At 38.9% G+C, this 14,464-nt stretch overlaps 4 protein-coding genes across 4 annotated transcripts; 2 read left to right on the plus strand and 2 right to left on the minus strand.

Annotated features, from left to right (window-relative positions):
* The first annotated feature begins 2,068 nt into the window (after positions 1-2,068).
* On the plus strand, positions 2,069-4,982 carry LOC109149395 (transcription factor VIP1-like). Its single transcript, XM_019297140.1, has 4 exons — positions 2,069-2,748; positions 4,037-4,169; positions 4,381-4,465; positions 4,569-4,982. Exons 1-4 carry the CDS (start codon positions 2,102-2,104, stop codon positions 4,811-4,813), a joined length of 1,110 nt encoding a protein of 369 aa, XP_019152685.1. The 5' UTR covers positions 2,069-2,101; the 3' UTR covers positions 4,814-4,982.
* A 140-nt stretch (positions 4,983-5,122) lies between these two features.
* Positions 5,123-7,213, minus strand: LOC109149392 (pentatricopeptide repeat-containing protein At3g61360). The gene is made up of 2 exons (XM_019297136.1): positions 6,969-7,213; positions 5,123-6,725 (listed from the first exon to the last, which is right to left on the minus strand). Exon 2 carries the CDS (start codon positions 6,666-6,668, stop codon positions 5,148-5,150), a length of 1,521 nt encoding a protein of 506 aa, XP_019152681.1. The 5' UTR covers positions 6,669-6,725; positions 6,969-7,213; the 3' UTR covers positions 5,123-5,147.
* A 1,787-nt stretch (positions 7,214-9,000) lies between these two features.
* LOC109149394 (actin-104) lies at positions 9,001-11,909 on the plus strand. Its single transcript, XM_019297139.1, has 6 exons — positions 9,001-9,177; positions 9,789-9,859; positions 10,111-10,504; positions 10,573-11,186; positions 11,503-11,581; positions 11,818-11,909. Exons 2-5 carry the CDS (start codon positions 9,800-9,802, stop codon positions 11,566-11,568), a joined length of 1,134 nt encoding a protein of 377 aa, XP_019152684.1. The 5' UTR covers positions 9,001-9,177; positions 9,789-9,799; the 3' UTR covers positions 11,569-11,581; positions 11,818-11,909.
* A 43-nt stretch (positions 11,910-11,952) lies between these two features.
* Positions 11,953-13,898, minus strand: LOC109149393 (protein ROOT PRIMORDIUM DEFECTIVE 1). Its single transcript, XM_019297138.1, has one exon. The coding sequence runs from the start codon at positions 13,411-13,413 to the stop codon at positions 12,145-12,147; it is 1,269 nt and encodes a 422-aa protein (XP_019152683.1). The 5' UTR covers positions 13,414-13,898; the 3' UTR covers positions 11,953-12,144.
* Between the last annotated feature and the right edge of the window lie 566 nt (positions 13,899-14,464).

Here is a 14,464-nt window from a genome sequence, read left to right on the forward strand (position 1 = left end):
TGAAACTGAATAACAATGTCACATATTTCAGTGTATATTATCCAACGAAACTGTAGTTATATCAAAATGATACTGTAGTTGTGTACTTGTGTTGAAATGAAACTGCAGTGTATACAAAATGAAACTGAATAATAAAGTTACTTTTTGCGGAACGGCTCGAAACGGGTGTTGTTTCTTTTCACGCATCAAAACGACGTCGTTTGCCTGGACTACAATACATTGTAGGCCGCGGTCCACAGTAAAATTTGCCTCTACTCTTGCCCAGGGTCGACCGTGGGTGATGCATGTATATTTTTCCTTGTATGAGTTTAAACATATTTAAATTATAGGGAGTTAATTCCATCTGAGGTCCTCCAATTATAGTGATTTTGCCACGTTTAGTCCTAAACTTTCAAATCAACCATATGTGGTTCTTCGACTTTCAAATTTAAACATTCGTGGTCCAAGTTAACCATCCATGGTCCTTCAACTATTAAATTTTAACCAACCATGGTCCTTTCAAGAGGACCGCGACTGGTTAAATTTTGAAAGTTGAAGGACCATGAGTGGTTAACTTGGATCATGAATGGGTAAATTTGAAATTTGAAGGACCACAAATAGTCAATTTAAAAATTTAAGACTAAACGTATCAAAATCACTATACTCGAAAGACTTTATGTGGCATTAACTCTTAAATTATTTGTGTAGTCATCCAATTTTTGTATGATCTTTTTGATGATCGGTATTATTGACCACTTTCAACTGACAACTGGTAATTAAAAATGACGAGTATATGAGAGTAAATCACATTAAGAATTTCTTTAGAGTAATAATTGTGATGTGACAGTATTAGGTTTTAGTGGACAGATCTCAGTGCCAATCCTACTAATCAACCAGCCAATGAGCTAATGGCCATTCATCATTGTTGGGTTGGTCCGGCCCATGAAGTCTAGATAAACAAGTTCAGTTTTGTTTAACTTCTACAAGCCCAATTGACATAGGCCCAATCAAGCCCATGGAATCCTTTATTACTAATTTAGTATAGAAGATGAGGGAGGCCACTTGTAAGATGGGCTATTATGATATTCTGAATAAAATCTATCCTTATCTTAAATTTACACCTTTAATCCTACCATTGATTTTGATGTTCCACCTAAGTTTGTTCTTATAGTTGAGGCACATGTCTTTTCTCTTCCTTTATTTTTCAAAAGTGTAGTTTTCTTGACTCCTAATGCTATTATTATGATAAATACAACTCAATTATACTTTGTAAGTGTATACTAATTATAATTATTGAAGCTTAATGTAATACTATATCACAAATGGATTGCATATTTATAAGTTTGAGCCTAGATTTAAAAGTTCATTACTGCTCATGTTCGGGAGACTGGCCGTTGAGGAGGAGAGTACCTGTTTAGGTGACTATAACAAATAAAACAATTTCAATTTTGTTGTGACTAACAAAATCTAACCTATCAGTAGTATCTACTCAAACCTGTGACCTTCTATTTGGAAGGACCACAATGATGCCATCAAATCACAAGGTTCTTGGCAAGCAAATTTAGATTTTAGAAGTGTGTTTTAGAAAATCATACCCTAAACCTTAAATTATAAGGATAATTATCTACTACATATTTTTTGCCCTTGTTGTTTGGTAATATAACTGTGAAAAAACACTAAATGCTAATCTAACCCTTATTAGATACACGTATCAGTTTATTGATCTCCTTGAAAATGGACCAAGGACTTGGGTTGTTCCTCCATTTCTCTCTCGGTAGTGACCGAATCAATATCCTATATTTCATTAATTGTAAACTTATATAATCTTGTCAATTATGTACTAATTTGTAAATATTAAAAATCTAATGTTACATTTATTAATAATTAAGGAAACCCTATATTCTCCAAATTCTCAATTTATATTTTTAGTTATAAATCAAAATTTTGTTATTTTTTAATCATTATAAATCATCTCATAAGGACATAACTTTAGTAAATATCATTTTGCACATCTATTGCCTTTTTTGTATTTATAAATTCATTATATATTTTTAATAATAATCGCCCGCCAAAAAATACACCATGCGTGGCACGGCTTGGCAGTGTATTAGACCGCGTAACTATGGGTCCCACTTTACACCTTCCCTTATGTTCCCTTTCCCCATTTTTTCAACCCCCAAAATTTTCACTTCAAAGATTCTGCTTTCAGATGATGGACCCGAAGTTCGCCGGAAAGTTCACGCCGGCGCAGTACTTAGTTGGCCGGACGGACCTCGACCAGATGCCCGACACCCCAACCCGCGGGTCCCGCCACCGCCGGACCCAGTCCGAGACCTTCTTCCGGTTCCCGGACTTGGACGATGACATCATGCTCGACGACGTCGTTGGAGACTTCAACCACGACGCCCTCGCCGACACCGCCATGCAGCCGGCAAACTCGGCCGACTCGTCCTCCACCGGGCCGCCGCGATCGGCCGGGCCGTTCTTTGACCATAAGCCGGCGACCCATTTCCGCAGCCTTTCCGTTGACTCCGACTTCTTCGATGGTCTGGAGCTGGGCCCTTCGTCCGCTGTCGGCGGCGGAGCAACCAACCCACTCTCGTCGGAGAAGATGGCGATGGGTCCGGGCCCACGCCACAGGCACAGTAGCTCGATGGATGGGTCTTTCGCTACGGCGTCGTTCGAGGTCGATTCCATCTCGGAGAAGAAAGCTATGGAAGCTGACAGACTTGCAGAGCTTGCCTTGATTGACCCTAAGAGAGCTAAAAGGTTTTTTGACTTTTTCACTCTTTTTCAATTATTTATTTATTTCAGCTACTTTTAATCATCAGTAAATTAAAAATATACTCCGTATATATTTTTCTGAATTTATTTTGAATGATTTTAAATTCCCATTTTTTTTAATATCAACATTTTTGTTCTCTCTCAATGACCTTGTAGTCTAAGTAGCACTAGCCCTTCCATTTGGGAAGTCATAATTCCATCTTTACTAGATTGATAAAGTAGTTATGAATAGATACACTCTAAAAGAGTAGTACTAAAAAAAAAAAAACATTGTTCTCTTTTAATTCCTCACCATTGCTGAGAATTTTAGGTGTTATCCGGTTGGTTTGGTTGTATGTATAATCATCCTTAATTTCTAGTGTGAGGTCAATGGTTGCTATCTTCATAGCTGTCCAGAGAATCTTTTGACTGGTCTTGTTGTGGATTTTTATACTCCCTACCTTCTAGGGAAGGTATCCCATCTTCGTCTAGGACTTTAGGGTTATGGGGTTATGGTTCGATTCCTACCGAAAATTTTACATGAACTCTCATTTCTTATTCTCAAATTTTATTCCCTCTTACAAATCGTTGATGTAGATACTTTTTCTGGACTCACATGATGAAAATATCCTATTATTGTTTGACACATCATGAAATAAAAGTGAGAAAGTAGAATTTGAAAGTACATGTAGTAGAATTAACCGGGTTATGAACACCAAACCTATATTCATAGAATTGGGCTAGTTGAGGGCACCAAACCTAGACATATATCCCTATTATTTCCTCAGTCCCGGGTTCGATTCCAACCGAGAGGTATAGAATTAGCCCAATTGTGGACACCAAACCTATATGCATAGAATTGACCCGGTTGTGGAAACCAAACCTATAGGCATACATCTGTCAAGTCTCGGGTTCGATTCCTACCTAGAGGTGTAGAATTAGTTTTGCTATGGCCACCACACTCGGAGACATATCTCATGATTTACCTTTTTCTGTTTCTCACTGAGTCATTGACCTCGAGGTAAGGAGCATGTGGGGCCTCTAGGGTGGTGGGGTTGGGATCTTTTAGTATTGGGTAGGTACCTAGTCAAATCATGTATCTTTCATTCTTACATAGTACATTTACACTTGATCTTTATTGTAGGACTAGGACTAGAATGAACTGTTGGGTGGTAACCAATGAATGGTGCATAGTTTGGTGATGTGTCTGGGGTCTGGGGATATATAATCCTATTTCTCAGGAGCTTAGAAATAGTTGGGAAGTGTTTCACCTGTCCAAAACTGCAATATGCAGGATTCTAGCAAACCGGCAATCTGCAGCGCGTTCAAAGGAGCGAAAGATTCGCTACACAAGTGAGCTGGAGAGGAAAGTGCAGACACTGCAGACTGAAGCAACTACTCTCTCTGCACAGATTACTCACCTGCAGGTATCACGCTAAACTTTAAAATCAAGCTGAAGATCATTGATAGAAATCATAGAACTATGTTAATCCTATTATAATACTGTAATAGTCATGATTGTTGTGCTACTGCACTGTGGGTATCAGCAAATGTTGAACTGGAAACGTTTCTCGTGTGATTCTTCATCTGCAATGGCTTCTAAATTACTTTCTTTCTTCCCTTTATGATGTGGTCCAGAGAGATACTTCTGGACTGACTGCTGAGAACAAAGAACTCAAACTGCGGTTACAGGCTTTGGAACAAGAAGCTCATCTTCGGGATGGTATGCGTTCTGATCTCCAACCTCGTATGCAATAGCTATGTTGTAATGCTCGACTTGAAACAATATTTGATGTCTGTGTTCTCTATGTGGACATCATTATCAGCTCTAAACGAAGCTCTGAAGGAAGAATTGCAGCGGCTTAAGATAGCAGCTGGGCAGGCTCAATCTGCCAATGGGAACAGCATGAACAGGGGACTGGGCCCTCAACTTCATCCGCAATCACAGGCCTTTGTTCACTTTGGCAACCACGAAGCGCAGCAGCTTCACATGCCTCGTCCCACCACGAGCATGCCAAATGTCGGTGGGCATCCCCAGCCTGGCTTCCTGGATTTCAATCAGAGGGCTTGATTACAATCTGAAGACTATAGCTACACAATTAATGTATCATATATAGCTTCATATATAAGTCATATAGATTATGGTTGCATAGAGTTGCTCTAATCAATTAGTTGTGTCTATTACTAATAGCAGCTTGTACCAATCTGAAGGGTAGAGGTTCTGTTAAGAATATCTTTCAATAATAACAATCAACTTGCTGAGAAAAGTTGAAAATTGAATCAAATACAGAAAGCCACAGACTTGAGTGTTACATACAATTGATTATATTGATTAAAAACAGGAAAATGCATTGAAGATGCAAATACACACACCTTATATTCTGCCTCAGATCAGTTTCCTAGCATCAATCAACAGAACTCACGCGGCGCACATTTGAAGGAGGCAACAGCATTTGTAGTTTCTTTATCATTTGCTCCAACTTCTGCAGTTTCTCTGATTCACCTAACTCTAACAAAATCCTCTTCAACATCTGGAGCACTAGTTGGCTCGGAAGTCTATCTCTCTCTATCATTTGCTTAGAGCACTCTAGGGCCTCGTCAACTCTTCCATGGGAGCATAATGCTGTAACCAAAAGGTCCAGTGCATGATTATGTGGACACTGCCCTTTATGGACCAAGTAGTTCCACAAACTTAGGCCCAGATCAAGCCTACGATTCTCACAAAAAAACTTCATTAACATTACCACACTCCGTGTCTTTGGCAAGAAATTTCGTTCAGTCATCTTCTTGTATAGTTGAGATACAGCATGAATCTCTTTTGATCTAATTAATGCCCAGAACATAGAGTGATAAGTAAAGTGGTCATGCCCAATATTGTTTTCTTCCATCTCATCCATTAAGGCTGCTGCAGCTTTGACATTCCTAGATCTGATAAGAGAACTCAAGAGAGCATTATAAGCCCCAACATCTGGTTGTAAACCTCGCTTGGAAATTTCATTGAACAGCTCTTTCGCTTTACTTATATTCCGAGCAATCCCTGCTCCATAAATCAAGGTTGTAATTGTTTCCAACGTTGGCGAGCAATTAACACTTTCCATCTCTCTGAAGAGCCTCAAGGCGTCCCCTAGACAGCCTTTCTTACAGTAAGCGTCAATTCTAATGTTATAAGTTACATGGTTAGGCCTGAAGCCTCTTCGAACCATCTCATGGTAAAACAACTCCACTGCTGTTACATTCCCCGATTCCTTGAACCCTAACAGCAAAATATTCATCGTCTTAGTGTTTGGAGAAAACTGAGAATGAAGCTTAATGAAGACTGAACGAGCTTCTTTCATCTGCCTCTGAGTGCAAAATGCACGAATAAGTGTGTTGAACTCCTCAATGCCAAACTTTTTCCCAACAAACACATGTCTCTCCATCTTCTCAAATGCTTCAAGAGTATCTTCATAGGACTGGAATTTCGCTATTCTTGACAACACGATATTCATCGACTTAATAGTAAGCAGCGACGGATGTGTCTGCTGGATTTCCTTCATCAACTCCCAAGCTTTATCAAAGTAGCGCATTCTAGTCAATATGTGAACCGTCTTCTCAAACGCGTCTGCAGTAGGGTTATATCCAGACTGGAGGAGGCAGAACTTGAAAAATTCATAAGCTTTAAGGCCATTAGCATGTGCTGCAAATAAGCGACCCAGGACATTCTCCACAAAAGATGGAGACAAGACAGTGGAAGGAATATATCTCTCAAGTGTAGGCTGCAGTGGCTGATCAGGAAAAGAATGATCATTAATCACTCTGACAATGTTTTCAATTTCACTTTCTGTTCCAGAACAAGAATGAAGCCAACAACTTGATCTAAACCCAGTATTTAGCGTTCCAGGAACCAGGAGAACTCCACAAAATCTGTTCATTCTTGTAAGTAGCATTTTTGCTTGTGTTAAATCTTCTCTTCATAAGCCCCAAGATTATCACATTACCAAATCCTGCTCCCACATTCACAATTGCACAAAAATCTCATTGCAATAAAGAATAGAGGAGGAAAAATCATATGCTATTCAATAAATAATAAGAGGAAATTACAGTCATATGCTATCAATTTCATCAAATAATGTCAAACTCTCATCCTATAGAATGGCTATAAAGGAAATATTTCACGTTTCTGTATGCAATACCGAATAGTCACAAGTACAAATTCAAAAAAATAAGGAAATGAGGTTTTTTCTTACTTGATCTTCACCCACAGAAAAAGGCCAAAACAGGTGCTGGATCAGAGATAATGAGGAACTTGAATGTAAGATTATATGGACGAAACGGAGCTGGTGTTAAGCTGCGTTCGCGACACGGCGGCTTGAGGTTTTGCAGGCGGTGGCTGCCGGGATGAGCCGTGCGAGACCGGAGGCGAGTACTTGCAGACATATGAGGGAAAATGGGCTTTAAATGATTCTTACTTAAGCCCAATCCGTTTGCGGGCTTTGGAGGACTACGGCCCACCCATAAATATATGGCAAATTATGCTATGCAAGGTGCGCACGGCGCTAAAACGGCGTCGTTTTCCGTGAAAACGACGCTGTTTTAACTATAAAAAAAAAATTTGTTCGAAACGCCGTTAACGGCATATTCGTTATGAAATTATGAATATATAGTTATGACATTATGAATGTACAGTTATAGAATTATGAATGTATAGTTATGGAATTATGAACTTACAATTATGAACATAGAGCTTCGAAAATTATGAATGTTCGGTATGGAATTATGAATGTACAGTTATGGAATTATGAATGTACAGTTATGAAATTATGAACATAGAACTCTGACATTATGAACTTACAATTATGAACATAGAGCTTCGAAAATTATGAATTTACAGTTATTGAATTATGAATGTACAGTTACGGAATTATGAATGTACAGTTATAGAATTATAAATGTACAGTTATGGAATTATGAATGTACAGTTATGAAATTATGAACACAAAGCTGTGAATATATGCTCCTATAACGAAGCGGTCTGAAATTAATTTTTTTTTAAAAAAATAAAAAAAAATAAAAAAAAATAACGGTGCCTGACGGCACCGTTATCCGTGCCCATGAAGCACACTGGGCACGAGCCCACAGCATAACTATCCTAAATATATGCATCTTTTTATTTGGTCCTATATATTTCTGGACTTAGCGTAGTGATTTGTCGTTTGACTTGACGTCACGATTGAAGGTGACAAAGTAAGAATTTGAATCCCACTGAAAACATAAATGGACCGATTGTGTAACTCGTAATTTACCTCCGTAGTATCTCTAAGACGGGGTCTTGTGGTTTAAAATAGTCCGGCGAAGAATACAAATATTACCAACTAAGGAATACTATATAGTGTCTTTATTACCTTGTAAAAAATTATGAATGTTTAAAAAAAAAATAAAAATATTTTTTTTCTCAATGGTAATATTATTTTTTGTGGAGTAAGCCAAGCCAGAAGATAAGTGATCCCCCTTGGAATCAAATCCCATTTTTTATTAATTAAAAATTTGCATATGGTGAGGTGTAAAATGAATAAAGGTCGCAAAATGAATGTATTTAAACTTTACAAGAAACTTTTATTTTTTTAGAAAAAGAAAGGTTTCGTATTCTAATCAAAGAAGTCATTTTCAGTGATTGGCATTCCACTAATTAAGTATTAAAAAAATGGAAAATGAAGTGGCCAATCACTTATGACTTATTCCTCACTCATAATTAATGATTATAAAATTTGTCTATAACTTTGTGGTCTAATAGATTAGAGTTACTCTCCTAAATATCATGTGTTTGAACCCTAATAATGACAATATTGAAAGAAAATAACTATGAATAAATACTATACTGTAATTACGGTTGCAAAAATTAGTTTAGGCGTCCGCCTAGGCGTTAAGTGCCTCTTAACCGTGGCGATTTCGGCCTAACTTGGCCAATTCGAGTTAACTCATCCATTTCGGTCAAGTTAACTGAGTGCCTGAGTTAACCTGGTCGACTCGGTCTTGTTAATTTTTTTCATTTTATATATGTATATATAATATGACATATATACACTTACATATGTACATTGTGTTTTTTTTTTAATTAGTCGCATAGGCGCCCGCCTAGGTCGCCTTGGCACTGCCTAAATTGTCTAGGCGTTAGGCGCTGCTCTACCGCTCGACTAGCGCCTAGCGCCTACTGCGACCATGACTGTAATAGGCTTAACACTAAAAAAAATGATCACAGCATTTCAGTTTCATTTGCATTTCATTTCGCAGTGCATCCAAGAATAGGATCTAGGATTCTCTATTCTCTCTCCCTCAGATACTCTCCCCACTGCTATATCTAGTACTTTCTGATTGCCAACTCTCTCTCTCTCTCTCTCTCTCCTCTCTCTCTCTATACTAGAAAGTAAAGCAGCAGGAAAAGGTCCTTGCTCTGATCAGGCAAGCTTCAATTATACTTAACTTTATCATACAATTAATCTGATTAAACTGTTTTGATTGAATTCTTAGTTTTGGTTTTGATCATTTTGCTACTTTTGATGGCTCTGTGCTCTTATTTTCTTTATTTTTTGCTTATTCTTTGGTTATTGTTTTAAAATATGTTCCAGTTTGACAAGAAGAGTCCTTAGCAACTAAGTTAGCCTCCCCAACAAGAAACCTTTTCTGGGTGTTTCTGTAATGCTTTTGATCCATCTGATGTTGTTTCAAGCTTTAATCACTATTTTGTATGCCTGTAATTATGTATCTTGATTGTTGACTATGTCAAATCAGTTTTTTTTTTTTATTTTATTTTATATATAGTTTTTTTGGGTGTGATGGGTATATGTCAAAGCAGTTTTAGAGCAATTTATCCTATCCTGCAAAGTTGCAGCTTTAAGTAATCAGAGGTAATTAATTTTATGCATGTTGGCTGGGGTTAGTTTCTAGGTGAGAAAGGTTGTTTTTGCCCATGTTTTGTCATTCATTTCATTATGTCATAGGTGTACTTGAGTAGCCATACTCCTCATTAAGGTTTTTTTCACATATATATCTGTCTTCCCAATCTTGTGCAGGGTAAGATAAGATGGCAGAGGGGGAGGAAGTTCAACCACTTGTTGTTGACAATGGAACCGGAATGGTTAAGGTTAGACATGAATGATATCAGGCAACCCCAACCAAGTTGATCAGATTGTTGGCTTGGCTTGGTAACCACATGGTTCCAAGTTCAACTCCCTGTTTCGGGGAGCGGCTTATTGACCTTCTTGGTTTAAGCTGGTCAGTTATGGGTAACCTAGATTGGTTTACCTCCTTGTGGTCTTTTGCCGGTTAGAATCATAAGACGAGGTTTACTTAGTGCACACCTTCGGGTAGTGACTGCGGGTTTTTCTCGTACAGGCTGGTTTTGCTGGTGATGATGCTCCTAGGGCAGTCTTCCCGAGTATAGTTGGTCGTCCAAGACACCAAGGTGTGATGGTTGGTATGGGACAAAAGGATGCTTATGTTGGAGATGAAGCTCAGTCTAAGAGAGGAATTCTTACATTGAAGTACCCCATTGAGCATGGAATAGTGAGCAACTGGGATGATATGGAGAAAATTTGGCATCATACCTTTTACAATGAGCTCCGCGTTGCTCCAGATGAGCATCCTGTTCTTCTCACCGAGGCACCCCTTAACCCCAAGGCAAATCGAGAGAAAATGACTCAGATCATGTTCGAGACCTTCAACGTGCCCGCTATGTATGTTGCCATTCAGGCCGTTCTCTCCTTGTATGCTAGTGGTCGAACAACTGGTAAGCACCTCTTGTAAACTAAGTGACAGATTTTGGGTTGTTGCTTTTGCTTATTTTTTCTTGAAAAGGTATTGTGCTGGACTCGGGTGATGGTGTGAGCCACACGGTCCCCATTTACGAGGGATATGCACTTCCCCATGCTATTTTACGTTTGGATCTTGCTGGGCGTGACCTCACGGATTATCTCATGAAGATTCTCACCGAGAGAGGTTACACATTTACCACGACGGCTGAACGAGAAATTGTGCGCGATGTGAAGGAGAAGCTTGCTTACGTTGCATTGGATTTTGAACAAGAACTGGATACAGCAAAGAACAGCTCGACTGTTGAGAAGAGCTATGAGCTGCCGGATGGACAAGTAATAACTATAGGTGCCGAGAGATTTCGTTGTCCTGAAGTTCTTTTCCAGCCATCGTTTATTGGAATGGAAGCTGCTGGAATTCACGAAACAACCTACAACTCCATCATGAAATGTGACGTGGATATCAGGAAAGATTTGTATGGAAACGTCGTGCTTAGTGGCGGTTCAACTATGTTCCCGGGTATTGCCGATCGCATGAGCAAGGAAATTACAGCACTCGCTCCCAGCAGTATGAAGATCAAGGTCGTTGCACCACCCGAGAGGAAGTACAGTGTCTGGATTGGAGGCTCAATTCTGGCATCACTAAGTACTTTCCAACAGGTAATTTTTCCCTTAACCCCGCCCCCCTGTTGAGCATATAACCATTAATGTGCAATCCAACTATCGACTTAGGTTTTTAGTTGAGATGGAGCACATGCTTCAATTTGGTATCAGAGCCAGACGATCATATAACCACCAACTATCAGCTTAGGCTTTTAGTTGAGATGGAGCACATGCTTCAATTCACCCCCCACAAACACACACACAAAAAGGCATTTGAAAAGAAGAACCTGAAACGGAGGACTTCATAAATATGCTGTTTATGTTCACTGAGGTTATTTCTAATGTTCTTGTGTCCTATGGGTCATTTCTGCAGATGTGGATTTCGAAAGCTGAGTATGATGAGTCCGGTCCCGCAATTGTTCACAGGAAGTGCTTCTAAAGTTCTAAGCTTGGTGAGATCTTGGTGCATCTAACTTATTCATGCCATCAGTTTAGAAATCTTCAATTTCGTCAAATTAACCTCAATTGACATAAAATCTCACAATCATTTTGTTCTTTGTTCTTCACATTGCATTTATAACTAGTTGTTACTTTGCCTTCTCTTAAACTTTCACAATCTCGGAACTAATGTGTAATGAATATCCTGCCGGCAATAGAGGCTAACGCAATTATCTTGCGCCATTTTCAGGATGAGTGTATTTGTGAAGGTTTCTTAGTGTGGCTTGGCTTGGATTGGCTTGGCTTGCAGTTTTGAACTATAGATACAAGGAAGAAAAAAAACACACATTGTGACATTATATGGTCATTTAGAGTATGTTTGCTATCTATGTAGTATATTATATGTACTATGTCAGCATTGGATTGTTGTGTTGTTTGGTTGTGTAATGATCATGAAAACTTGAAACAGAAGTAGTTGATAAACTTGATATCCATAATAGATTATTATTTTTCATGGGTTACAAAAGTACCTGGTAATGGGGAACTGCATTGAGCATAGGATCTTCTGCACTAAAGCTTATGGGGAACTGTCATCAAAGAGAACTCTATAGAATCGTTTCCTTTCTTCTGGGTCAAATATGCCACCAAGATCTCCTCCACCAACTTGATCATCATCCTTCTCTGAAACTTCACCATTTTGGTTTCCTCTTTTCTGTGGTTCTACTGCTACAATGCCCCTCTTCCTCTTTTTCTCTAAATTTAGCAAGTGGTGTCGCCGGTTGTACTCATGCAGGCCCTCTTGCATTAGTTCTCCGAATTTCTCCTTTACAACGACAAGAGGATCCTTGTCGATGAGCTCAGATCCATCGTACGCTTCTCTGAGGAGAACAGTGTATATCTGGTACCTGTTTGAAACATAGAATATGGCAGGATGCTTGAGCAACAGGATGTTTAGTTTCTCAGGCAAACAGAACTCTCTTCTGAAATGGCCTAACTTCACAATTGATGCTTTCTTCCACAAGGTTAATGACAGTAATTCATGCACTAGCCCCACTGTTCTCTTATCCATCTCCATTGATCCTTCCACTAAACCTTTAGGGTCCAAGTAAGGTGAAATGTAAGGTGTGGAGTTAAATTCTTGAAACCTTTCCCGCGATTTCACCCAACTTGCTGGCAACGAGCATGAAAAGCGTGGCTCGTGACCCTCCTTCTCCGCTACTCTTTCAACACAAGAGACAGCTAAGTCAGGGTTCCACGACGTGAGTTCAATCTCCATTGAACTCCGCCTCCCTGTGTGATTAACAACTCGAAAAACTTGATCATACTTGGGCACAATTCTGAGTAAATAATCATCAGGAAACCCAAAGTTCCTCCTCAATTCATTGAGCTTAGTGACATTCAGTCTCTGGTCACGGCTCATCATTAACAACTTAGCTAGTCTCTCAGCAAACACTGGTTCCTGCATATCCTTCACAGATTCTTCCTCATCAACCAAAAACATCATTCTCTTGGTCATCTGGCAATAGTATTCGTTGTTCTCCAGAAACACTTCAAAGCAGCAGGGATACTTCTTGAGCCAATTCATGGCCTTTCCTTGAAGATCCAGAGTCTTGAACTTCTTCTGCAGGAACTTAACTGAAGCAACCTGGTTAGGACATCTCAGAATTATGTTCTTTATCTGGTTATTCACTATCCATCGACGGTTTCGAGATAATGCAGATTCAAGCTCTGGGTCTTTCTTCATTGACCATAGAGAAAATCTTCTCCCAATGTGCAGATTGTACAGTTTAGCATAAATGCTAAAGCTTCCATCTTTGAAGCTCTTCAGATACCATCCAGTCCCCATTTTAATACAACACTCCAATCTAAATTAAGACAACGAATGAATAGCTTTCTACCATAACCCGTTGTCTCCCATGATAAAACAATTTTAGCTTTTCTTTTCGAGGGTACAAAGTATCATGTGAAGCTCATTCTCAAGCTCTTTGAGTCAATTCGGTGAACACATGGTGTGCATCCCTACAATATACACTACTAACGCTATGCAGACGGAAAATGAAACCACGAAAGGTAGAGATGAAGGCTTCTGAGATAGAAGAAAGAAGTAAAGAACCTGTGATCAGGAAACCGAAAGGACCAGATTCCAGAAGGGTGACGTCGCAGTGTCCTGAGCCTCTTTATTCGTTGACAATAAGGTAACCAAAATTATTTCGAGGGTAACAATTTTGGAAACCCCATTCGATATTTGTATCATTATATTCGACTCGGATCATGTCTCGCATAGCTTGACTCTTATCCAAGAAGACCTGACAGATGATCAAACCATTTGCATTTGCTTGAGATCGCATCAAAATAGTAACTAAATTGAATTTGTATATTTATCAGATCCAAAAGCTATAAAGGGTTATATCTTTTCACCGATAAAGTTAGGCGCTCAACTCGGCCTAGTTGAAGTTTAAGGTGTTTAGTAAGCCGACTAAAAATCGCCTTGGACTGGAATCGTCTTGGTCTAGCGTCCACAAAAAATCGCCTAAAACTGAAATCGCTTCGATCTAAAAGCGTTCAATGCCTATACCGATTTTTGCAACACTGCTTAAGACGTATCATATTTTTTAACTAAATTTTCATATTTTTATATATTTATATAAAAAAATTACATTTTAATTAAAAAGTATTACATATCTGACGTGAAATGGTCTTACACAAAGACGTATTTTATAGACAACAACTAATTCAATGGTTATTAATCTCCACACTCTTTTCCCACAGAAAAGGATCAGAATCTTGAAACAACAATTTACACAGTAGAACACTTTTGAATGTTGCTTGGATGAAGAACCAGCAAACCACTTGTTTGCAGTTGATGTTATAAACTTACAATACATTCTTCAGGATAC

This window comes from Ipomoea nil, unplaced genomic scaffold (genome assembly GCF_001879475.1).
Source record: "Ipomoea nil cultivar Tokyo-kokei standard unplaced genomic scaffold, Asagao_1.1 scaffold2159, whole genome shotgun sequence".
Classification (NCBI taxonomy): Eukaryota; Viridiplantae; Streptophyta; class Magnoliopsida; order Solanales; family Convolvulaceae; genus Ipomoea; species Ipomoea nil.